At 46.3% G+C, this 25706-nt stretch overlaps 1 protein-coding gene across 10 annotated transcripts in view; it reads left to right on the top strand.

Moving 5' to 3' along the window:
- PC (pyruvate carboxylase) overlaps positions 1 to 25706 on the top strand; it is a 328935-nt gene that overhangs the window by 68743 nt on the left and 234486 nt on the right. For 9 of the 10 annotated variants that reach the window (XM_061606799.1, XM_061606801.1, XM_061606800.1 and 6 more), the window contains 6 exons: positions 6955 to 7090; positions 8487 to 8671; positions 13411 to 13576; positions 15199 to 15344; positions 16856 to 16973; positions 18581 to 18732. In XM_061606799.1, the coding sequence (XP_061462783.1) occupies positions 6955 to 7090; positions 8487 to 8671; positions 13411 to 13576; positions 15199 to 15344; positions 16856 to 16973; positions 18581 to 18732 (903 nt within the window). Of the gene's footprint in view, positions 1 to 3569; positions 3661 to 6954; positions 7091 to 8486; positions 8672 to 13410; positions 13577 to 15198; positions 15345 to 16855; positions 16974 to 18580; positions 18733 to 25706 lie in introns of those variants that run through there. The other variant, XM_061606805.1, reaches the window with a different exon arrangement.

The raw sequence follows: 25706 nt of genomic DNA, 5'->3' as shown, positions 1-25706 counted from the left end.
GTCACCTTCCTATGTTTCCAGACAATGCTGACCTAGATGGACTAACAGTGTGAACAATGTGGACTAGAATCTTATTTTATTTTGAGGGGAAAGGATATAGCCTAGCGGTTGAGCTACAGGTTCAATTTCTGGCACCTGCAGGTAGGACTGAGAAGGACTCCTGCCTGAAATCCTGGAGAGCTGCTGCCAGTCAGTGTCAACAATAATGGGCTTGATGGACCAACAATCTGACTCAATATGTATTTTGATTACCCTTTTGATAATATCTCCAGCTCCACAGTATCATTTTTGAAATGAGGCATGGCCCTCATACTTTCATTGCAGCCAAGGGGGCTAGAAACTTGATAATCTAAAACAAAGAAAGTTTGCGGCCACTAAGACGTTATGCAGTCAAATAATATTACCTGGATTTCTCATGGATAACCTGCACCTGTCGCACAGGAGTCTAAGAGCTCTGGTTGGGCTGGGGCTTCTAACCATGTGGGTATTATCCACAATTTGCTGTGCAAGCTAGAGTGGGGTGGGGTGCAATTAAAGGCAGCAGCACAATCTCTATTTAATTGATTGATTGATTGTTTGATTGATTAATATCCCGTCCCTCTTCCCAGAAGGTACCCAGGGCAGCTTGCACTTCAAGAGGAGGAAGGTTGACATTTCCCCAATCTTCCTTTTTTCTTTTTCACTCTGCAGGTTCAGAACTGTAAATTGTAAGAATCCAAAGAATCCTGGGAACTGTCGTTGTTTAAAGGGCTGAGTTGTTAGGTGACCCCTTTTCCCCTTAGAGTTCCCTGAGAGGAACGACTGAATGTTAAACCTCTCTGGGAATGATAGTTCTATGAGGGGAAGGGGGTGTGTGTCTCCTAACAACTCTCAGCGTCCTTAACCAACTACAGTTCCCAGGATTCTTTGGGGGAAGCCGTGGCTGTTTAAAGTGGTATGATACTGCTTTGAATGTATACTGCAGATGGGGCCTTAGATGCAGAGCTTGGCAAAGTTACTTTTTTGAACTACAACTCCCATCAGCCCAACCCAGTGACCATGCTGGCTGGGGCTGATGGGAGTTGTAGTTCAAAAAAGTAACTTTGCCAAGCTCTGCTTAGATGTGATTACACCCTAGCCCCAATCCTACAAGGCATTTTTCCCAGCCTCTGTCTTCTTTACCATCCTTTCAAAGTTATCAGTCCTTTCCCTGTTTGGCTTTTCTTTATCAGTAAGTTTTGTGAACATCAGAATATTGACGAAATGAGCTACATGCAGCGGAGTTGTGTGTTGCCATGACATACCGTGACTCTTTGGAATAGAGTGGATCGACTGCAAGTCCAATAAATATATACTCAGTAAAACCACTCCTCTTTTAGAGGTAAAACACTATGGTGCCCACCCCAGCTCTTTTCTCTCCCCCAGCCAGAGCGGCTGTTTCCCTTCAAAGGACTTTGGGGACAGGAGGGGTGGACGCCATCACCTGCATGCTAATTTTGGGTCTTGAGTGCTGGAGCTACTATTGATTTTTCTCGCATAAAAATAAATCTACTGTTAAACTGCTGATGTCTTTACTATATCCCTGTTTAGCTTCTATAGTAACAGAGAAAAAGTCCCTCAGGCTGTCTTTGGGAGCGAAAGAGCCATTAAAAAAGTTACTAGCCTTTTTCCAAAAAAGAGAAAAAGGAGGGGGGATCCTCCTCCTCCCGAAAACTGGGTCCCAAAGGAACTCACCTGCTGAGTTTTCTTCGCAGGAAGAGATGAATCAGTATATCTAAAGCAGCCTCCCTCAATCTAATGCCCTCCAGATATTTTCGACCATGACTCCAGTCGACTCCAATAATTGCGGAATTGGAGTCTAAAATGGCCCTGCTGGCTAGGGCTGATGGGAGCTGTGGTCTAAAACAACTGGAGGGCCAGTTGGTCTAAGGAGTTTTTCTGAGTCCTGGGATGTTTCCATTCTGTAAAAAGTTTTGACAACTGGGACTGATAAAACACCCTTTTTGAGTTGGATGGATTGTGCCTAAATGGGGCATTGCAGTCTTTTCTTTTTTTGTGATATGCTGCTGTGCCAACATGGATGATTGTGCAAATGCAAATAGTGACAAACCCCTGCTTAAACCAGGCTGCTGGCCAAAAATGGCCCCTGAAGCCATTTTCTCTGGCCCTTGGGGGCCTTGCTGAATTTTTGATATGTAGTAAACAACTAACCATCCAAACATTTGCTCATGGGTTTAATTATAAGAAAAGAAGTTGTAAGTTGCCCATACACATTTTTGTCTCAATGCCATGGAGTTGCTTTTCTAAGGGCATATACTGGAAAAGCAAGAGACTCCTCTTGATGATGATGATGATATTAATCCTTTAAAGGAGGAGTAGCCAACGTGGTGCCCTCCAGATGTTGTTAGACTCAACTTCCATCACCCATCTAGCATGGCCAATGGTTAGGGATGACAGGAATTGGAGTCTGACAACATCTGGAGGGCACCACGTTGGCTACTCCTGTGTTTCAGCTTTGTCACATATGTCATCTTATTTTAATTCTTGCAAAAATCCTATAAACATCAGTTAGTATTATGGTCCATAAATTGCAAATGAGGGAAAGCACTGAGGTGAATGGCTTATTGAAGGCTACCTGGTGGTTCAACTGAGCTATAGGCAGCTGTTGGGTGCAATCTAGGAACCAGGAAGTATCAAGTGGAAGGTAAAAAACAGAAAAGAAGCCAGGAGAAGTCTCTCTTTGCCCAGCAAAGCCCCAGCTGGGGAGCTGGGCCTCTATAACTAAGGCTCTTACCCCAAAAGCATCCAATAAATTAATGGCAGAGGGATAGTCTGAGCTGGGGCATTGGAACTCTGCAGCCCAGGCTCTAAGCCACTTGGCAGCATCAGCTGAAGAGTCTTTTAGGAAGCCCTGCCAACTAAAAACGTTGTTGCTAACAAGCATGTGTTCTGGGTCCCTGATGCCTTTAGCGCTAGATGTTCGTTTATTGGTTATAGAACTTCAAAATCCCTATAATCTGTGTGTGTGGGGGAATTGTGGAAGGAGGGTTTGTTGAGAAATGCAACAACTGCTCAGCACCACCCTGCAGGAATCTCAACGAGGTCAAATCTACCTAACACACACTTCCCAAAACAATACAGGAACTGAAATACGGCTTTTCCTTGACGTTTGCACTTCTCTGAATTTAGTAGTGCGGTTTACCAACTTAAAAAATGTGTACTCTACGGAAAAGCATGCACAAAAATGTGTATATTTGTGAAACTAACATAGAGGAATGCATTATATTAGGGAGAAATGCCCGCAAATATTTGTATATTATGTAAGTCCTACTTTGGTTCAGTCTTCTCTCAAAAGAGGGTCTATGGCCCTCCTGGCAAATGTGAACTTGAAGGGGCAAGATTGCAGCTTGAGATTGATAGACAAATGGGAACGAACACCTAATCAGATCTCCAGGGTCTGAACTGCATCCTAGTGAAGAAACTGGCTGAAGAACTCTCGGAACCACTATTATCTTTTGCGAAATTGTGGAGGATGGTTTAAGTGCCGGATGACTGGAGGAAGGCTAATGTTGTCCCTAATGTTGTTGAAGGGCAAAAAGGAAGAACCTGGGAACTACAGACCAGTCAGCCTAACATCAATCCCTGGGGAAATTCCGGAGCAGATTATAAAGCGGTCAATCTGTAAGCACCTTGAAAGCAATGCACTGATTATTAGAAGCCAAAATGGATTTTTAAAGAACAAATCCTGCCAAACTAATCTTATCTCGTTATTTAATCTAGTAACCTCCCTAGTAGACTGTGGGAATGCTGCGGACATAATATATCTCGACTTCAGCAAAGCTTTTGACAAAGTGCCCCATGATGTTCTGATTAGCAAGCTAGCTAAATGTGGGCTGGATGGAACAACTATCAGGTGGATCCACAGTTGGCTCCAGAATCATACTCAAAGAGTGCTTATCAATGGTTCCTTCTCAAAGTGGGGGGAGGTAACGAATGGGGTACCTCAGGGCTCGGTCCTGGGCCCAATGCTCTTCAACGTTTTTATTAATGACATGGATGATGAGGTGCAGGGAACGTTTATCAGATTTGCAGATGATATAAAATCAAGAGGGATAGGTAATCAGCATTGGGCTGAAAACAGAATGAAATTCAACAGGGATAAATGCAATGTTCCACACCAAGGAAAAAGAAACCAAATGCACAGTTATAAGGTGGGGGATACTTGGCTCAGCAATAAGACATATGAGAAGGATCTTGGAATTGTTGATCACGAGCTGAATAAGAACCAACAATGCTTTGTGGATGCAAAAAAGGCAAATGCTATTTTAGGCTGCATTAACAGAAATATAGTTTACAAATCACATGAAGTACTGGTTCCCTTCTATTTGGCCCTGGCTAGGCCTCATCTTGAGTACTGTGTCCAGCTCTGGACACCACACTTTAAGAAAAGAGTTGCACTGGTTACCAGTTGCTTGCCGGACCCAATTCAAGGTGTTGGTTTTGACCTTTAAAACCCTATACGGTTTCGGCCCAGTCTATCTGAAGGAGCTCCTCCAGCATCATCAGCTATGCCACCCAACAAGATCAGCCTCAAAAAAACTTCTCTCCATCCCATCAGTCAAAACAGCCAAACTGGTGAGGACTAGAGAGAGGGCTTTTTCAATTGTGGCCCCCACCCTGTGGAACTCCCTCCTAAATTATCTCCGCCATGCCCCTTCTATGATGAGTTTCCACCAGGCCTTGAAGACTTGGCTCTTCAGGCAGGCTTTTGGGGTGGGCTAGATTTTATCTTCATTGTTTTTAGATTTTTAATGTCTAAGTATTGTATGCCTATTTTGTACATCGCCCAGAGTGGCTGGACAGCCAGCCAGATGGGCAACTAATAAATAAATAAATGAATGAATGAATGAATGAATGAATGAATGAATGAATGAATGAATGAATAAAATAAAGAAGCAGAGAAACTGGAATGGGTTCAGAGGAGGGCAACAAAGATGATCAAGGGACTGGAAGCAAAGCCCTATAAGGAGAGACTGAAAGAACTGGGCATGTTTAGCCTTGAGAAGACTGAGGGGAGATATGATCGCACTCTTCAAGTAGTTGAAAGGTTGTCCACAGAAGAGGGCCAAGATCTCTTCTCAATCATCTCACAGTGTAGGACACGGAATAATGGGCCCAAGTTACAGGAAGCCAGATTTCAACTGAACCTCAGGAAAAACGTCCTAAATGTTAGACTGGTAGTACAATGGAACCAATTACATAGGGAGGTGGTGAGTTCTCCAGCACTGGAGGCCTTCAGGAGGCAGCTTGACATCCACCTGTCGGGTATGCTTTCAGTTGGATTCCTGCACTGAGCAGGGGGTTGGACTCAATGGCCTTACAGGCCCCTTCCAACTCTAGGATTCTATGGAAAAATGTGCCTATTAAAGGAGATGTGTGCTAAAATACTGAAAAAATTATTACTGTAATAATGATTGCTGTAAACCGCCCAGAGAGCTTCGGCTATGGGGCGGTATACAAGCGCAGTAATAAATAAATAAATAAATAAAATTACTGGGCCCAGGGATTGGGCTCATGGGAGTTGTAGTTCAAAAAAGTAACTTTTCCAAGCTCTGGATTCACGTGGTGGTGATGAAATGCCTTGTGCTACCATTTTACTACAGTAAATTTGTTATTACTAGTTAATATACATTTGCCTTTTATGAAGGAGTCGGAGTTGGAGTCGGACAGTAGAAAAATCGAGGAGTCGGAGCCGAAGGTCTGGCGTACCGACTCCACAGCCCTGGTTTTTATGTTGCTGTACACCACCTGGATGTTTTACGAGAGGGCGGTCAGGCGGTTGATAGATAAAAAGAAAGAAAGAACTCTTCTCACATATAGAGAGGTATACTGCTTCAGATTTTGGAGATAGTATATAGACATCATGACTAACATCCTAAGAAGGTCCCTGCTGAATCAGACCAAAAGCCTGTCTAGTCCAGCATCCTGTTCTCACAATAGCAGAATGCTCGCACCACTTAAACCTGGACTTGACTGTACATTGCAGTCCCTGTGTAACCCTTTTAAGCTCCCCCAAAGTGCCATTTTAACTTTTTATTCCATCAACCTGAGATCTCTCTGTTTTCAAAAGTGATTTAGCGTGCAGTGAACAGCTATTGAGAGTACTGGAGTGGGTTATACAGCTGTTTTCTGTCTTTAACTGCCATCTGGAGAACTATTAGGGGAAGGGCGGTAGCTCAGTGGTAAAACATCTGCTTTGCATGCAGAAGGTCCCAGCTTCAGTCCCCGGCAGCATCTCCAGGTAGGCCTGGGAGAGATTCCTGCCTGAAACCACGGAGAGCCTGTGCCAGTCAGTATTGACAATACAGAGCTAGATGGACCACAGAATCGTAGAGTTGGAAAGGGACCATAAGGCCATCGAGTCCAACCCCCAGCTCAATGCAGGAATCCAACTTAAAACATACCCAACAGATGGCAGTCCAGCTGCCTCTTGAAGGCCTCCATTGTTGGAGAGCCTACTGGCTGTGGTTCCATTAGGGATCCTGAGCTGGAGTCAGAGGAGAGCAATGGACATCCCCGGGCCAGAGATGGACCAGCCCAGTGGCTCCTCTTACACAAATGCTTCTGGTTGGTAAGCCCAATGGGTCTGTTTCAGTATAAGGCAGCTCCCTCTGTTTAACTTTCCTGGAAGGTATACGAAAGTTTTTAAAAGATAACTACTTTTTCTAGGGAGAGGAGCTTTGACAGGTGAAGCCTCGGATCAGGTGTGTGGGCTGCACAGTCTGGTCCCCATCTGAGTGTGAGGGCTGCTGTAGCTGATGCCTGTTGTGAGATCTGATGTGATCTGTGTGTGGGTCTGTGTGCAATCTGTGGTTCATGGTTTTACCTTAAATGCTGGCTTCCTGTTCCACGGGCATTGATGGATCTGACAAGGCTTAAATGGAAGGTTCCTGATTTGTCCCTTTTTGCCCACAGATGCTACAGCTGCGCTTTACCAAGGGTGGGGTGGCCTTCTTGGCCCTCAAGAGGCTCTTAGTGTGCCCAGCTGCCTTCCAAAGCACCCAACGTGTGGAGTACAAGCCCATTAAGAAGGTGATGGTGGCAAACAGAGGTGAGCTGGGGATGGGACTCCTAGGCTAAGCTGTTCTTGTTCCCTGTCAAGATCTGTGCCATCCTTCTCCTTTTGATATCCAGAAGACACACACAAAAAGGGGGCCATAACGTTAGTCTAGAAGTCTGTGGTTGGAAGTTTGGCCCCTTTGTAATTCCAGACAGCAATGGAGACTGATGGCTCCAGTGTCAGTGGGGTCACTCCGCATTTTAGGCCAAACTTTCAAGGAGCTGTTTGTGGTGCTGAAAGCTCTGCACATGATCAGAGGCACTGCATTGTTTTCAGCAATGTAGAGGCGAGGCTTCAGTGGCACCATGGTTAGTGCTGTGCATAGCTCAGGCTGCGGAGACTCCACAAGAAAATGTTGTTTCAGCAGCAGACCTCTTCCTTCTGTGGGAGGAGCCTTTTCATTTAAAGGGGAGGCAGACTGTAAACTGCCCAGAGATAATAAATAAATTAGCAGCCATTGATTGCGAGAGAGCTGGGGAGGCTGTGGTTCCATTAGGGATCCTGAGCTGGAGTCAGAGGAGAGCAATGGATATCCCTGGGCCAGAGATGGACCAGCCCAGTGGCTTCTCTTGCACAAGTGCTTCTGGTTGGTTAGATGTATCTGGGGCTGGCCCTGAGTACAATTCTCTTTCTCACTCCAAATCTGTGGCCTCATCCCCTGAAGAACAGGGAGTCTGACCTAGAGATGTCAAGGCACAGGGAGAAAAAGAAAGAAAAATTCAGGGGGAAGTTAATTTCCCCCGTTTTTTTAAAATGTCCATCCCTCCCAATCCCCCCCCGTTATTTTCCAGGCCTTCATACCTCTAGTCTGACCTCCCAGGGTCTTGAAATGCACACTCTTGGATCTTCCAGGACCATGCCCAAATATTGCAATCCAGTGCCAGGCTTGAACTCTGATGAAACCCTGACTTCAGGGCAGCATATGAATTACAGAGATAATAAATGATACATAAAATAATCCTGGAAGAGGTATTTCCTCATGTGTGAGAGAAAAGCAGGTGCCTTCTTTTTAACCTTTAAGCATCCAGTTTATGCAGGCAATTAAGAAAATATATTTCTGTAAAAGTCATTGAATCTATTATAAATTTGTACGTTTTTTATTGTATCTGTTTATGATTGCTGTAAACCACTTTGATATTTTCTACATGAATTCCGTTATACAAATGTTTTTATAAATAAAGAAAACAAAAGGGGGCATGCCTTTTTTAGGATGGGGCCTGCCACTTGCAGCTCTCATAGCTACTAAAAATAAACTAAGAAAAATTAAAACAACCTGATTGATTGATTGATTGGGGCAGCTGTTTAGTTGATCAAAAGGTGTTTAGTTGAGCTGATTTAATGTTGCAGCCCTCCCATTTCCTGGGCTCTTAATGTTTGTGTTTTCCAGGGGAAATTGCGATCCGGGTCTTCCGAGCGTGCACGGAGCTGGGCATCCGGACGGTGGCTGTGTATTCGGAGCAGGACACGGGGCAGATGCATCGACAGAAAGCGGATGAAGCTTACCTCATTGGCCGGGGGCTTCCCCCAGTCCAGGCGTACCTGCACATCCCAGATATCATTAAGGTGGCCAAGGTAGGCTCTGTACGGTGGTGTACGGCATCTTCCTCTGGATCCCCTTTCCTTTCTTCTCTGTATTTGGGTATGAATAACAATAACCGAATACAGCCAGTGTTATTTTGATGTTTATTTTGTTATGATTTATAATTGCTATTACATACCAGTTACATTGTATCGTTTAAAATTCTCAATATATATTTTTTTAAATTAAAGTTGGAAAGGTGAAAGGGACAAGAAAGTGCTGATGGAAACATCTCCTACACAGAGAGATGAACTCTGCATTTCAAAGCAAGGCTGAAAATTAGTACACACACTCCTTTTAAGTCCTCAAATGACTTTGCATTCAACATTATCTCAATAATCCTTCCAACAAATACCCCTGTAAGGTAGGCCTGTGTCATTTCCCTAATATCTGCACATGGGGCAGGCTGAGGCAGGGGGGAAGAAAGGCTTTACTAAGACCAGTTAGTGAGTTCTCGGCAGAGTCACCTATAAAAATGTCTGTGTTCCTTCCATCTCACTTTAGCTGCCCCTCCATGGCCTTTTAGGTGAGGGTGTGGGGAAGGCAGGCAGCCCTTCTGTTGTCCCTTGCAACCCACAGCTAGCACCTGCTCACCCTTTGGAAAGTTACAGTGGTTGAGTCTAATGCACATTTGGTGGTCGTGGAGTTGGTGGGATTTTAAAAATAGATTAATTAATGAATTAATTAATTAATTAATTATTCTATTTGTATCCCTTCTTTCCTCTAAGGAGCTCAAGGTGGTGTACAAACATGGTCCCTGTGAGGATCCCAACCTCAGACCTCCACCTGTCAGGTCCCTCCAGTCAGGATCCTGGTTTTTATTTGTTCTCTCACCGGCTCTAGCACAGATCTCTCAAGATCCCATTGCTAGGCAGCACCACCAGCCACTCCCTATTTCACAATATTGCCTGGGGACTTTGCCTTAGTCTCCTTCTGGCTTATTGTTATTTTGTGTCTGGGTGCGCTTTCAGGCCACAACCCCCCTGTATCTTTGTCTATAAAGCATACAGCCCTGGGTTGCCCTGGATACTTGATGATACACTATCTCTTCACCGCTGCTACCATTGATACTGTTTCCCAACCTTGGTAATTACCCTGCCCTCCCTTCTGGTCTGTGAAAGCCCCAGCCAAGGATCAGGCTTTTGGTAAACCAAGAAAAATATTTATTTATACACACCAGGAAATTACGTAAGGTATATTTAACAAGCATATGGTTTCATATTTTGTGTTACTCTTTATGTTTCTAGTCATATATAATCTGCCTCAATACCAGCCTAATACAATCCAACCCACCGACCCTCTGTCAACTGTCATCCTCTCATTTATACCTTCAGCCACTCAAATGCTCAGCCAGTCATCATACAGCATTCTCCAGCATTCTAGCCCATGTACTCCCCCCTCTCACTCAATCCACTTACCATGTATACTTTAATAAACCTGCACTTACCATATTTACAGTTATCAAAATACAGGGGCATCACAGTCCCCCCCCCAATTTTATCCTCACAACAACCCTGTGAAGTAGATTAGGCTGAGAGGCAGTGACTGGCCCAAGGTCACCCAGTGGACTTCATGGCCGAACGAGGATTTGAACTCTGGTCTTCCGATTCTCATCTGACACTCTAACCACTATACCACACTGGCTGTCCAAGCTTTTCAGGTTCCAAGAGTGAGGAAAAACCCTCTTCCTGTTCTGACCAGTCCCGTTATTAGTGTCCTCGTATTTCTTCATGGGTGGCCTAAAGTTTCTGATAGACAAATGATGCCTGCCCATTTGCTTAATGTTTTTAAAATTTCTTAAGTTGTGTACAACATAAAAGCAATAAACAATATCATTAAAAGAAAAATGCAACATAAAACCAGTGGAATATAAAAGCCAGGAGTTCAAGGAATTCAAACAAATGAAAACAAACGTATAGGTCAGCGAAAGCACAAGCAACGACCATGTTTTTACAAGATGTCTGAAAGTTCATAACTGTCTGAATGTGAAGGTGGAAGGGCCTGTCGGAGAAGGTTGATGAGTCAGTGCAGCTACTCCAGGAGCAATGGAAAGCTTGTCCTCCCCACCCTGGCACATTTGGTCATGGGGGTGGGAAGTCAGTCTGGAAGTTTTAGGATGGGTTTATCAAGTTGGTCGGCGGGGAGGGGGGGATACTCACATAGGGCTAAGTCAGGAAGTTTGTGCTGTTGGTGGCATTGAGCTGTGGGGAGACCAGGAGGGCTATATGCTAATTCAAAGTAAGCAAAGAAGTCCTTGAGGGCAAGGTTGTGGTCTGTGCGTGTGTTGTTGCATGCTTAAACAAGTGGTCAGCCTCCCTTGGGTATGTGTGCCCCGAGTTCTCAGCCCCCTGCCTCCTCTCCTGTCCCTCATCTCTTTGGCACGCGGACCTACACTCCACCCCTTGTTAACAAACAAAATCCCACCACCAGGAAGCGCCCCCCCCATCATTATTGACAGAGCTGGGACGGGAGGGGCATGTATCCTTAGGAAGAGCCGCCTTGCTTGGCTCGTATTCACAAGCGGTTCATTCACTTGCTTTGAGGCTTCCCCGGTCGGAAGAGAAGTTCTCAGTTTAGCTGCCAAGATGCCAAACTGCTTTTGTTCTCTTGCTTTTCATGTTCCCATTAAACCTGGTGAGTAAATGATCCTCTAACAAGGAGCACATTTGGGAGGCCTGAAATCTGGTGTATCTGCCAATAGCAGCGTGTGTGGAGGAGGGCCTCATGAAAGATGAAAATGTTGAGTGGTGTGAAAACTTATTTGTTAAGCAGTAGAAGATTTAAGGAAGGTTATGAGTTGTGGCCCCTTTGCCTCACTGCAGGTTAAGCCTTTGGCTCTGCCAATATGTGTAAATATTGAGAGAGAGAGAGAGAGAGAGAGAGAGAGAGAGAGAGAGAGAGGTTTTGCAGTGGCAAGCATTATGAATGATTGGAAAAAAATATAATTGAAATTCAGCATTCTGGTTCCCCAGAAAATGAGGCACAATCAAGAGATCAAATAATTTATAATTATAATAATATAGCAGTTATATATAAAGCTTTCAAATGCTCCAAGTGCTTCATTTTCTTTCTTTCTTTCTTTCTTTCTTTCTTTCTTTCTTTCATGACCAGCCCTCACAAGGCAGCTTACAAATAAAGGTTTTTTAAACAATTCAACAATATACAAATAACAATTTGAAAAAGTACCTGATTATATCCTTCTGTCTACCTACCATCCATCCGTCTATGAAGCCACAAGCAAGCTATGGCCAAATTATTCTTCCCATTTTGCAGGTGGAGGGGCTGACAGAAAGAGAGAGGGAGAGAATGCTTAGGCTTTCCAAAGTATGCCTAGTACTGATGACGTGGACGACGTGCTTGCTACGATGTGGCCAGTAACATCTCTCTTTGAGCCTTGCCCTTCTTGGCTTATTAAAGCTTCCCGAGGGGGTATGACCAAGTGGATCCAGGGTGTGGTCAATGCATTGTTGCGGGAGGAAGTGGTTCCAGATGCCCTGAAAGAGGCACTCCTGAAAAAGCCCACCGAGGACCCATTGGTTTGTGACAACTACTGGCCGGTCACAAATACCCCCTTTTTAGGGAAGATGATCAAGAGGGGTGTGGCACAGCAATTGCAAATACTCTTGGATGAAAAAGATCATCTGGGTTCAGGCCTGGTTTAGGGACTGAATTGGCCTTGGTCGCTCTGATGGATGACTTTATCAGGAGAAGGACATGGGGAGTACGATCTTGCTATTCTTACTTGATCTCTCAGTGGCTTTTAATACCATTGACCATAGTATCCTTCTGAGCTGACTTGATGAGATGGGTATCAGAGGCACTGTTGTACAGTGGTCCCAATCCTATCTCCAGGGTCAGTTCAGACAATAGCATTGTGTCTTGCTGTGGGGTGCCACAAGGTGTCCCCAATGCTGTTTGACATCTATGTGAAGCTGTTGGGAGCAATCGTTTGGAGATTTGAGGCTAGTTATCAACAATATCAGCTCTATTTCTTTGTAACATCTGAATCGGGGATAGCCATCATGGCTTGTAGCCACAGATAACCCTAATCCTCTTTTAAAGCCTTCATTGTCTCTTGTGGGAGCAAATTCCATAGTTAATGATGTGCTTCTAACATAACTATTAACGTAAAACACTGGAACCAAAATAGTCTTAACAAGCATGCTGCTGTGACTTCACAACCTCGCTGATCTATCAAAGCTCCCATGAATTATTTGTTACGGATGTATTCAATCCTTCCACTAAAGAGTGCAGGGTGGCATGTATGTGTGTAGGGGTGTATGTTATCCATTTTATCTTCACAACAACCATGCAAAGTAGAATAGGCTGAGAGATGGAGATTGACCCAAAGTTATCTAGTGAGTTTGGTGGTGTGGGAATTTCTGGCCAAATGCAATCCTGTGTCCACTGTACTACCCTGGATGAGGCAGATAATGAAAATTCCACATGTGACTTCTGCACAGTTGGCGTTTTCTGGCTTTTAACACCTGGAAACACCATGTCAAGAAGTCTGTACAAAATACTCTTCCCTCATGTAGTAGGTAAATATGCAATGCATGGGGGTGCATTTGTTACACATTGCCAGGTGAAATTCATATGGTTGTGGACCTCATAGTGACTTTACCAACATTGAAAATGATTCTGGGAAATGGGTCTTACTCTGCAAATATGCAGACAACTGAATTTCCTTCTCCCAATCCCCTTTGCTTCTTTCCTAATGGGATTTCTCCAGGAGAACGAAGTGGATGCTGTCCACCCTGGCTATGGCTTTCTCTCTGAGCGATCTGACTTTGCCCAAGCTTGTATTGAGGCCGGCGTCGGTTTTATTGGGCCCTCTCCCGAAGTGGTGCGCAAGATGGGTGACAAGGTAGAGGCCCGCGCCATTGCCATCTCCGCAGGTAAGGGTTGCATTACTGCTAAGCAAGGCCATGCCTCATCGGAAGCTTGCACAGGGTTCCTTGGCGGGGTCAAAGTGGAGAAGAATCGCCTATGATCAGCAACAGCCACGTGGCTGTCTGTGGGCTGGATATGATCCCCACCAGAATTATGTGTGGCTTCTGCCCCTCTTTCTTGCCTCCAGTGGGGTAGGTCCTGCATGAAATGGATGATTTCGTATAATTAAAAAAGTGGACTTTTTACATTTTTTCCTGTCCTTTTCCCAACATTGTGCAAGATAAGCAATGTGGTCCCTGCCTCTTTTTATCATCTCAGCAGTCCTGTGAGGCTGGCAGTTAATGACTAGGCCAAGGTCACCTCTGTGGTCCGGGAGGGACGATAGCTCAGTGGTAAAGTCCCAGGTTCACTTCCTGGTGTCTCCAGGTAGGTAAGGGAGCGACCCGCCTGAAACCCAGGAGGGCGCCACCAGTCAGCGCAGACTAAATGGACCAGTGTCGTGGTTTGGTATAAGGCAGCTGTCTATGGCCAACTGGGGATTTGAATCTGAGCTTTCATGGTCCTAAGCCAAACACTCTAACCACTGGACATGGCTCTGTGAGGATGGTGTTGGAGGAAAGGGAGGGCAGAGCTCATGGTTTAAAGCAGATGTGGGAAACCTTTGACCCTCCAGATGTTGCCAAACTACAACTCCCATTACCCCTAGCCATTGGCCATGCTTGCTGAGGCTGATGGGAGTTGGAGCGCAGCAACATCTGGAGGGCCAAAGGCTCCCCACACTTGTTTTAAAGAAGGAGGTTCTGAGGCTGGGATGGAAGCCCTTCGGCTTAACTCTGTGAGTCTGGAGCCAGGCTGCCATTTTTGATGCTGTGGCTCTCTGGACATACACAGAGGTGCCTTTCTTTAAAATATCATCATCAGCGTCATCAAGCGTTAGTCATCAGAGGCCCTTTTCCATGTGCTTCCTCCAAGGGAGGTGCAGAGTGGTGGCTCCCTGTTTGTTGCATGTTCTGCCCAATGAGGTTCCCCCGGTGCCTGTATCGTTTGCTTTTAGGCACTGGGCTCCAACATTCCTGTTTAACTAGGCTTTTCATTGTTAATTGGGAGGGTAGTGATGTTTTCTAGCCTTTTAGTGCTCATCTCTTAGTGGAGTAGGTAGAAATATTCTTGGATGAGCATGTGTAGGAATTGTGTTTTATATGGAATGTTAATGTTTTTTATGCTGTAAGTTGCTTGGGGACACTCTTTCTGTCCGTGAAGAATGACAAGAATGAATAAGTATAAAAACATGTTGTATCTTTGCAGAAGGGGCTTGGTTGACGGCAGTCGGGGTGGGAGTTAAATTTGGAATAGCATCATGCTCAACAGAGAGACAGCTGGAAGCGAGATCCAATGTTCCCCCCCAAAAGGGGCCCAAAGCCATGCCTGCTGTCCAGGCTGCCAGCCCTGACGCACAGCACTCTCCTTAATTGCGCTTTGCGTATGCTCTAAGCATTGTATAAATTTGGGACAAGGATGTTCCTGGGCCTAAAGATTTGACCTGCTGGGGTGGAGGATGAGGAACAGGGGAAGCCCCAGAGGGAGAAGATGGTCATGGGTGTGTTTTTTTCTTCCTTCTGCTCTCCAGGGGTGCCTGTGGTTCCTGGGACGGATGCCCCCATTTCCTCTCTCAGCGAGGCTCAGGAGTTCTCCAACACTTACGGGTTCCCCATCATCTTCAAAGCTGCCTATGGCGGAGGAGGGCGGGGCATGAGAGTTGTGCGCAGCTATGAGGTAGGGCTGGGGATGTTTCTTCTGTTTTGCTCCTCCTTGGCATGGGGACCTTGCCCCCACCCTCCTGAGTGGGTGAGGCTGGCTCCCCACGTGATTCCAAGCCCTGCTGTAACTACTGCTGCTGCCTGATCCTTGGTGGAGTGAGTGAGCCTTGGCATGGGAGCTGAAGTCTGTTAAAGGGCTTTGAAGTGTGTCATACAAACTGGAAGAACTATTCATGGGCATCTGGTCTTTGTGCCATCAGTGCCTCTGTGTGTGCCTGTGTGCATGTTAGTGAGTGGGAGAAAGTTCAGGAGTTCCCTACCTCACCAAGGTGATGCAAAAATGGAATCTGCTGGGGGGTCAAGGCTAAAAGAGATATTTTTTTGTGCGAGGGGAGGTGCTGGGAGGTGAAGAGGAAGCCACGGAGGAAGCAGCAACCCTTCCACGGAGACAACAGGTGGCTGAGCTTGGCCAAGGGGAGCATGCATAAGGCCTGCAGTATCTCCAGTTGAAAGGACCAGGAGTTAATTAAAAATATCTCTATGCCATCCTCCTTTAAGAGTGACTTCAGGCTGCTTTACAGGATCTGAAACAAAACGATTTCGTTAAATAGCAGGTAGCTGATGATGGGAGAGCCCTTCCTCGAAATGAGACCCTGCAGAGCTGTTGTTGCCAGTCAGAGTAGGCTGCCCTGGGCTAGATAGGCAAAGAATCTGACCTGCTCAAAGACTGCTTCAGACGTTCTTATTCTATCAGAGTTGCAGCTTGAGATCTCCCGCACACAGATGGACATACTGAACCAGGAACTGAGGGCCCCTCTAGATGTCCCTGTTCATTATGCCTTCATGATTTGTGCTCATTTAATGGTGCAGTTATACACAACCCTGCTTGCACCTGCAATAGTTTTGGAACAAGCATACTGCTTTGTTTCCAATCTGTGCATGTCCCACAGCTTCCTGCTGAAATCCTGTCACTTTGTATACACAAATGTTCTGGTTGACTTTTTGTCCTGCCTTTGTTGCCCGATAGCCCAGGAGTTACCCCTCCAGGTGGCAGTAATGCGACAACATTGGGAAGGCGTTGCAGAATAACTGATAAAGGAGAATGATGCGTGGATGGTATAAATCCACCACTGATGCGCTATGACTGCAGCAGTGCTGTATTGCCTAATACATCCGCAGCCTCCCCCCCCCCCCAAAAAAAACCACAATTCAAAGGGGCCCTGATAGTATTGTTTGCTTGCAAAAATGAAAAGCGGGGAGGAAATGAATGGGCTTCCCATAAGAAGGAGGCCCTGAGGAAGGAGGATCTCTGGAGCGTTCAAAGCCCGGGGAAGCCCGGAGGAGCATCAGTGAGAGTCTCCCTTCCTTCCTTCTTCCGTTTTTCTGTCCTGTCTTCTGAGGTCTTGGGCAAGCAGCTGGAGCAGTTATGCAGGAGAGGTGGGTGGGGTGGAGAAGAGGGTGAGAGAAGCACCCCACCCTCCAAACACTTTAACGGCAACCAAAACTGTTCCCGTCTTCTCCTTGCAGGAGCTGGAGGAAAACTACACTCGGGCCTTTTCTGAGGCACTTTCTGCATTCGGGAACGGGGCTCTGTTTGTGGAGAAGTTTGTGGAGAAACCAAGACACATTGAAGTCCAGATTTTGGGTATTGGGTGAAAGTGTGCGAGTGTGTGTGGCTTGCATGGACTGCTGGGAACGAGGGCTGATTCGGGGCCATTTCATGCTGCCCTTCCTTTGTTTAAACCCAGGCAGAACTCTACTTGTGACAGGCCTTGTGGGGACCATTTTGTCTTGAGAGGCAATTCAGTGCATCATTGCTCAACTTGCTTTGCTTATTTCCATTTCTAACCCTCATTCTCAGGATTCAAGGAAGACACAAACATCTTGAAAGCTCAGGGAAATCAGGAAAATAAATATGTGTGAGAGAGACAGAGCGAAGAGAAAAAGAGAGAGGCCTCACTCGCATATCACTTTAAACCATAGTTAAACTAAACTGTGGTTTGAAGGTGAATGCACAGCATGTGGTTTGCTTTAGTGCTAAGATCATGGGCCCTTCACTCCTGCTGCTGCCAGAAGTGAAGCCGCTGCCTTGCGTCTGCACTTACGCTTGTGGCCAAACGTTTCGTGAGTTATAACCATGGCTTGTTTGGAAAGAAACAAGCCTGAGTTCAGATATAATACTAAGCGAGACTGGCAGCGGCAGCAGTGGAGGAAGACTGAAGGGCCCTCGAGTTTAGCCCCAGAGCAAACAGCATTCAGTGCATTCACCTTTAAACCATAGTTTAGCTTAATGATGGCTTAACTCTGATTTAAATTGATGTGCGAACCAGGCCAGAGACAGGAAAGAAAGATGTATATAAAAAAGGGCTGCCACCCAATGTAAAGAAGTCGGTTAATCGTATGCATTTTAACAGAGTAATTAATTGATTTGCATGAATAAAACAATGGGTATGAAGGGAGAGGTGTACGTTGTTTTTATATGGTCACGGCAGGTGCCCGTCTTAGAATGAGCATTCCCTCCCTCCTGAGAGAGACAAGGGGATGCCTCTTCTGACACCTGCAGTTTTAAGAAGTACTCACATTAAAATAATATTTCATTAACATTAAACAATGTTTCCTGATTACTTGAGGGTGCATTGTTAGTCTACCTACAGCAGGATGGGGAACCTCCAGCCTGTGGGCCAATTTTGGCCCTTGACGGAGTCCAGTTTGGCCGGCAAGGCCATTTTCCACAAAAGCCATGCCCACATGTCAGTCAGCTGACCCCACTCATGGGCAGGAGGGCAGGATTCCATTCTGCTTGGGCTGCACAGACAGGCGCTTGCAGCCAAAACACGATTTAGCCCCCTACTTGTCAGCTGAGGAGCAGGGGCTAAACCCTACTCAGTTTGGCTGTGCGCATCTGTTTCCTGCTGGGCAGACAAGGCAGAAAGAAAAGTGCCTTTTGTGAGCACCAGCAGAGTGCGGAATCCACTGCCTGTGATCTTTTCTTTCTCACCTTCCCGTCATTTCTGCAATCCCCGTGCAAGGGATTTTGACATGTGGGTGGGGCAACCTGCCTGTCAATCATGTGATATCACAATGGCATAATATGATTGGTGTGTGGGTGTCCCGCCCACCTCTCAAAGTTGGCCTGCAGGGAGGGGACAGATGACAGACCTGGCTCTTAGAGCCAGGAAAGTTCCCCACCCCTGACCTATAGGCTTTTTTCACTTGATTAATACATTGCTCACCTTGCTCCTCCCTTGGCAGGTGACAAGTATGGGAATGTGGTGCACTTGTATGAGAGGGACTGCTCTATCCAGAGGCGGCACCAGAAGGTTGTGGAGATTGCGCCTGCTGCCCACCTCGACTCCCAGTTGCGCTCCAAACTCACCAACGATGCAGTCAAGCTGGCAAAACAGGTGAGAGCTCCAAGGAGCAGCCCTTTTGGGGACTATGTATCTAGACAAGTCTTTGCCAACTTGGGGCCCTCCAGATGTTCTTAGACTGCAGCTTGCATCAGCCCCAGCATCAAACAGATGAGCTGGCTGAGGCTGATGGGAGCTGAAGTCCAAAACTGCTTTGAATTCCCTGGGCTAGTGCGAGTCGTAGTCCAAAATATCTGGAAGGCACCAGGTTGGCAAAGGCTGGCCCAGAGAGTATTCAGTGGGGAGAACACACAGTTCAGTGGCAGGGGGTCTCCATTTTGGTCCACTTCTGAAAAATATGGGGAGGGCTCAGTGGAAGGGGCGCTCTTGGCCTACCAAAGGTCTCAGGTTCCCTCCCTGGCATTTCCAGTCAAAAGAGGCTGCCAGGTTGGGAAAGGCCTTAGTCTGAAACCTGTGGAGCTGCTGCCAGTCAGAGCAGTGCGAGGTGGATCAGTGGCCTGACACAGCCTAAGGCAGATTCCTACATTTCTGTGATTTTGTGCGCCTGTCTCCCTGAGCAAGCATCCATGTCCTATGAGAGAGGGGAGCCTTGGATCCCGTTCTTGCTCTTTCCCACTCCACCTGGCCCTTGGCTGCCAGCCTTGGGTTTTGTGGACAAGGATAACGTGGTTCCTTGGCCACATGCCATCTCCGGGCCTGTCAGTTTGGAGCCAACCGTCGCACTGCTGGTCAGCTCATCTGCGAAGGGACAGTGGGGACTCTACTGCAGCCCAGCGCCATCTGGATGAATGGCTCCCCTGCAGCTGAGAACGAGGCAGCCACTCCCAGAGGGCTGTGAGGAGGGGAGGAAGCTGGCTCTGTGGCTTCTCTGGGCCTGGAGGAAATGAAGCTGTGCCTGACTTCATTGGCTTGCCTTGCCAGGAAAGCGTTGCGCTCATGAGCTTGAAGTCTCATTTCAATGTTGATTAATGTTGATTTCAAAAGATGCATTTTATTGGCTGGGAGGAACAGATGTGACATGTTGGGTCATGCGGCCTTCCTCTGATGTGCTGTGCTGCTTGAGCCTGAGAGCCCAAGCTCCCAGTGTGTGCGTGCGTGCACTTGCATTCCTAGAACAAAAAGTCCCAATTTCTCAAGGGGTCCCTCTTGCAACTGCTGAGCCTGACTGCCAAGGCTAGGAAGATAACAGTGCCTGTCCTTCCCTCTCATGCCCTCTCAAGTGCTAAGGGCAGAGGCTTCACTGGATTCCAGCTGCATCATCGAAACCCTCATCTCCTTGGAACGCTCGGGGCTGCAACCCTAGGCACGCTTACTTGGGAGTAAGCCCACTTGGAACATCTTTGGGTGCATTCTGAGTAATCTTGCAGAGGACTGGATTGTAAATTGGTTTGCCACCCTGGCCTTCTTTGTGAGGAAGGGCAGGATATAAAATTAATAAATCTGCACAAGGAAAGGTAAGTGGTTACTCTAAGCAGCAGCAGCATTATTTCCCACCCTTCAACCCAAAGGTTGCCAGAACAGTAAAATTTATATCTAAAAATCAGAAAACCAACAACATAGCTTGAAGGGAACGCTATGCTTTCATTTAACCTCTAAAAACCATTCGTGTTGGGAGTAGGTGTATCTCCAGGGGGAGGGAGATTGATAGGCTGGGTGCCACAGAAAAGAAGGCCCTGCTCTGCACTGTCACACCAAAAGTTACAGCGGGTGACGGAACGGAAAGCAGGTCCTACCCCACAGATCTTAAGGTGTGGGGGTTGGCAAGTGGCGTGAGAGGGAGTCCTTCAAGTAGAGTTTTCCTAGCCTGAGAATTCCAGCGGTAATCTCTCTTCCCTGCAGTTCTCTGAGATATAAAAACATCAGAAGAAAGCTTTTTCTGCCTGGATCAGTCCCAGACTGTGGAGCTGATCTGCTACCTGAATGCTACAGGCATTCAGAGATTTTTTTAACAACCCCCCCCCGAGATGAGCAAAAGAGCTCCATCAAAGTGGCGACCTCAGCCCTGAAGGTTCCATTTCCCAGCAAAGACTTGGTGTCTGTGCTCTACACAGGCCCTGACTACCATGCTGCCAGCACAGGGAGTTGAGATCAGTGGCTTATGCTGACATAAAGCACCCACCCACACATTCCCTTTCCCTCAGATGTGTGGAGCTTCATTAAGCTTCTCAGGAGTCTGTCTATGCAGCAGTCTTTAAAGGAGATGAAAGTGCATCATAGAATCATAGAGTTGGAAGCGGCCTATAAGGCCACCAAGTCCAACCCTCTGCTCAATGCAGGAATCCAAATAAAAGCATTCCTGACAGGTGGCTGCCCAGCTGCCTCTTGAATGCCTCCAGTGTTGGAGAGCCCACCACCTCCCCAGGTCATTGGTTCCGTTGTCGTACCGCTCTAACGGTTAGGAAGTTTTCCCTCATGTTCAGCTGAAATCTGGCTTCCTGCAACCTGAGCCCATTCTTCCGTGTCCTGCGCTCTGGGACAATTAAGAAGAGATCCTGGCCCCTCAGTATAGATCATACTGAGCTAAATGGCCCAGTGGTATAAAGCAGTTTCATATCTTCATCATATATTGGGGAAGGGCTGTAGCTCAATGGGAAAGCAATCGCTTTGCACCCAGAAAGTGTCACGTTCCAATTCCTGGCATGTCCAGTTCAAAGAATCAAATAAGTAATGAGAAAAAGTGTTTGTGAAAGACCTTCTGGTGCCTATGATCCTGGCTGCTGCCAGTCAGAGTAGACTGTACCAGGCTGATGGACTATATGGATGAGTTTTCCTGTAGAAGACCCCCAGATTCAGTTGCTGTCAGCACCAGGTTGGGCTAGGAAGACCATGGGGAGAGCCCCTGTCAAGAGTAACTGAGCTGGATGGACCAATAGTCTGATGTGGTATAAGGCAGCTTCCTATGCTCTTAGAGCAGCAGGTGTTGGCAAAAAGTTAACCGTTGGACTGTCCAGGTATCTGTGGCAGCTGCCAAGGCGGGAGGTGATGTTGTCTGTGGTCTTTGAGCTGCCGGAATGCAAGATTCTCCACGATGCCTTGGCCAAGCCGACTTCTCTTTGCAACAGGGAGGTGTACGTGTGTGGGTCCTCGCCATTGTCAGGAGGAAAGGCTGATGAAATTGAAGGTTGGTTTGCGTGTGGCCTTGACATGATCTGACTGGCACTGAGATGCAATTATTGTTATTTCCCAGCAAGTGTTTGCGTGTATGCGTCTGCATGTCTCCTTTCAGGCATAAACACAGTTACTCTTTGTGTATCTATATCCTGCTGTTAAAAATAATTTTCCCTGCACAACTAGCGTACACTGCGTGACAACTCCTCTGTTTTTGCAGTCCCGGGTTGATCTAGCCCTTGTGAGCAACTACATGGCTGGCTGCTGTGCTCAGCCTGGTGGGTCGCAAGGAGGGAGGCACCCCAAATGTACTGCAGATGAAAAGAGGGAAAACCCTCCAAGTGCCTAGCCGGCAAACAGCCAAAAATAAAAACAAAAGTAATTGTATTGCTGCCCGACATGTTTCGGGTGACAGAGACCCGAATCAAGCAAGGGCAATCTGTAAAAGCGTACATATAAACAGCATTGGAATCAATTATCAAACATGTTGTTATGTGCCTCCAAGTCGACTGCGACCCTATGAATCAGCGACCTCCAAGAGCATCTGTCATGAACCACCCTGTTCAGATCTTGTAAGTTCAGGTCTTTATGGAATCAATCCATCTCTTGTTCGGCCTTCCTCTTTTTCTACTCCCTTCTGTTCTTCCCAGCATTATTGTCTTCTCTAGTGAATCATGTCTTCTCATGATGCGTCCAAAGTATGACAACCTCAGTTTCATCATTTTAGCTTCTAGTGATAGTTCTGGTTTAATTTGTTCTAACACCCATTTATTGGTCTTTTTTGCAGTCCATGCTATCCGCAAAGCTCTCCTCCAACACCACATTTCAAATGCGTTGATTTTTCTCTTATCTGCCTTTTTCACTGTCCAACTTTCACATCCGTACATAGAGATCGGGAATACCATGGTCTGAATGATCCTGACTTAAGTGTTCAGTGATACATCTTTGCATCTGAGGACCTTTTCTAGTTCTCTCACAGCTGCCCTCCCCAGTCCTAGACTCCTTCTAAATTCCTGACTATTGTCCCCATTTTGGTTAACGATTGTGCCGAAATATTGATAATCCTTGACAAATTCAACGTCCTCGTTGTCAACTCTAAAGTTGCATAAATCTTCCGTTGTCATTACTTTAGTCTTTTGGACATTCAGCGGCAGTCCTCCTTTTGTGCTTTCGTTTTTAAACATACTATAAATAATAATACGTTTATACGTTAATCTAGTAAAAATGAACAATTCTGTAATATGCTGAACGCTGGCTACAGAAGCTCTAGTCGATAAGGAAAAAGGGACAACTAGGATGGAATATAATGCAAACTAAAAATTCACTAAAAACGTCACATGTGAATACATGGCCCCAAAACGGACGATTCTAACAGGATGTCTCTCCCAAAAATGAACCTGAACCAAGCAGGAAAGGACAGAGAAATTTTAAAGGTAAAATATCTAATACATTTAACACACTGCTATCTAATCAATATCTCAAACTAAACGTGTTGAACGAGACTGGCTGTAGGGGAAGGAAAAATAAAAAACCAAACAACTCCCAATTCCAATTATTTTTAGTTGTTCTGTTGTATTACGTTGTATTAAACGTATTATTATTTATAGTCAGTTTGATGATTGATTTTGCTATTTATGTGTATGCCTTTACAGATGGCCCTTGCTTGATTCGGGTCTTTGTCACCCAAAATGCGTCAGGCAGGAATAATACTACTTTTGTTTTCATTGTCGGCTGCTTGCTGGGTAGATTTCCCTCTTTTCGTATGCGGGTCACAAGTTGTGCAGATCTGGGTTGCACACACCACCAGCACACTCCAGTTCTCTTGCCGCAAGTCAGGAAAAGCAGGACAAGAATGGCCTGTGCCACAATGTAGCTTCCTCTTCCATTGTGCAGCAGATAAACAAAGTACCATCTTTGTCAGAGACTCAGGAAGATAAAACTCTCTCTCCACCCAAAGCACAAAACAGCAGACAGCAGCAAGGCATGGAGCAATTAAGGAAACAAGTGACGAATTGCTTCTAACCCACCCACTCCTTTTTGTGTGGACTAAAAACTTGCTTTGGGGATGGCGAGGGCAGCTCTGTGGGGAGCAGGTCGGGAGAAGTGGTATATCCCCAAACGCAGAGTTCAGGGGTCAGGTCAAATCAGCTGAAGGATGATCAAAAGGTCGTGTTGTCCAACCCCAGAATTAAAGCTGAGAGTAAAAATTTGGGTATCCAGTTGTTGCCTTACTCAGAGTAGACCCATTGAAGTTAATAGACACAACTAACTTAGAGTCATTAATTTTAATGGGGTCTATTCTGAGTAGAATTAGTTGGATACAACCCCCAGACTCTGCACAAGTACAGCAGTTGGACAACTGGTGGCTTTGGTTATAAGGACATAGAAGGGCCTTGCTGGGGCCATTCTAGGAGTCGGCCCCTCTTCATCTTGTCCCAGCAGCCAGCCAGATGCTCTAGGAAGCTCGTAAGCAGAGCGCAAAGGCAACAGTCCTCGCCAGTCTCTCATCCCTGGCATTCGGTGTTCAGAGGTATACTGTCTCTGTATATGCAGGTTCCATTTTGCTGTATAGGCTTCCGCAGCTTCCTCCTCCATCATGGATTTGTCTCATCATTTTGAAGGCCTCTCAGTCAGCGACCTTCTGATGGCAGCTGATTCCATCCTCGTGCATTGTCTGTGTGAAGAAGAACCCACCAGATTTGCTGGAATGATCTGCATTTTCTAGCATTATGAGAGCAGGAAGAGAATTCTCTCTCCCTCTCCGTTCCCTCCACACCAAGCACAAAAGGTAGAAGGACAATAGAGAGAGACGAAAATTTCTGGCTACTGGTTTTCAGTGGAGTATTTCAAGGTCAGTTTCCTGCGCTTCTCGCAGTTAGCAAGGCCAAATGTTGAATTGTTGATGCAACATGTTGATGGAAGGGCTAGGCGTATGAAGGGTGATTAGGTCAATGGAACCTCCACGTCCAAAGGCACTTGTTCAGGGGCTAGCAGGAGGCGTGTGTGTATGTGTGTTGCCTTCACACCCTCTCTGTGGGCTTTTTGGAAGTGTCTGGGTGGCCGCTGTCAGAGACAGAATATTGGAACTTCAGTCTAAGCCAGCAGGACTCTTCTTGTGTCCTTAAGGAAAATCTGCTTTCCAGCCACACAGTATTTTTTGGTTTCAGTGGGGAAAAAAAAGAAATGAGAAAATTCCCCAAATTACACCTGCTGGCAGGTGCAGCATCCACTGGGTTGTTCACGAACTGCCTTGCTGGGCCTTGCCAAGATTGTCCCATCTGGCTGGGGATCTTCTTTTCTTATGATGTCCACTGTGATGCTGCCGTGGTGGAGGAGGCAGCCTTCTCTTCCTTGTCACCAGCATGATTTATTTCACTGCCTGATACTCAGTCTCATCTGTTACGATGGAATGACAAGAGGCCAATTTCCAAAGAAGAAAAGCGTTGGACCTGCTATTTACCATGAAGTTGGCAGGTTCCGTCATCAGCCAGGATGCCTGACATCTGCCCAGCACTTTTCAAGTGTTCAAACTCCTTCAGGTGCAGTATTGTGTTGAAATCCGTACAAGAGCCCTGTCAGATAGGTCATGGTGATGATCACCCCAGCATTGCAGACAGGGTAGGGGCGGAGGCAGTGAGAGAGGAAAAGAGTCTTACTAGAGGTCACCTAGAGAGTTCATAGCACAGGGGAATTTCAAGATGGGAATGTCTTGATGTGTAGCTCTTAACTGTCTTGTCACTGTACCATGCTTGCTCTCAGTTGCGGGAGATACGCTCTGTGTGTGGTCAGAAGCGCTCCCTAATTTCAAACATTCCAAAAGGGCCCTATTTCAGTGGGACAGCACATGCTCTGTGTGCATGAAGTCCCAGCTTTGATCTGTAAGAAAAGGGGACTCAGGC

Source organism: Rhineura floridana, chromosome 22 (assembly GCF_030035675.1).
Source record: "Rhineura floridana isolate rRhiFlo1 chromosome 22, rRhiFlo1.hap2, whole genome shotgun sequence".
Taxonomy (NCBI): domain Eukaryota; kingdom Metazoa; phylum Chordata; class Lepidosauria; order Squamata; family Rhineuridae; genus Rhineura; species Rhineura floridana.
The sequence above is the reverse complement of the archived record's forward strand: the minus strand, read 5'-3'. Positions and strand labels throughout refer to the sequence as shown.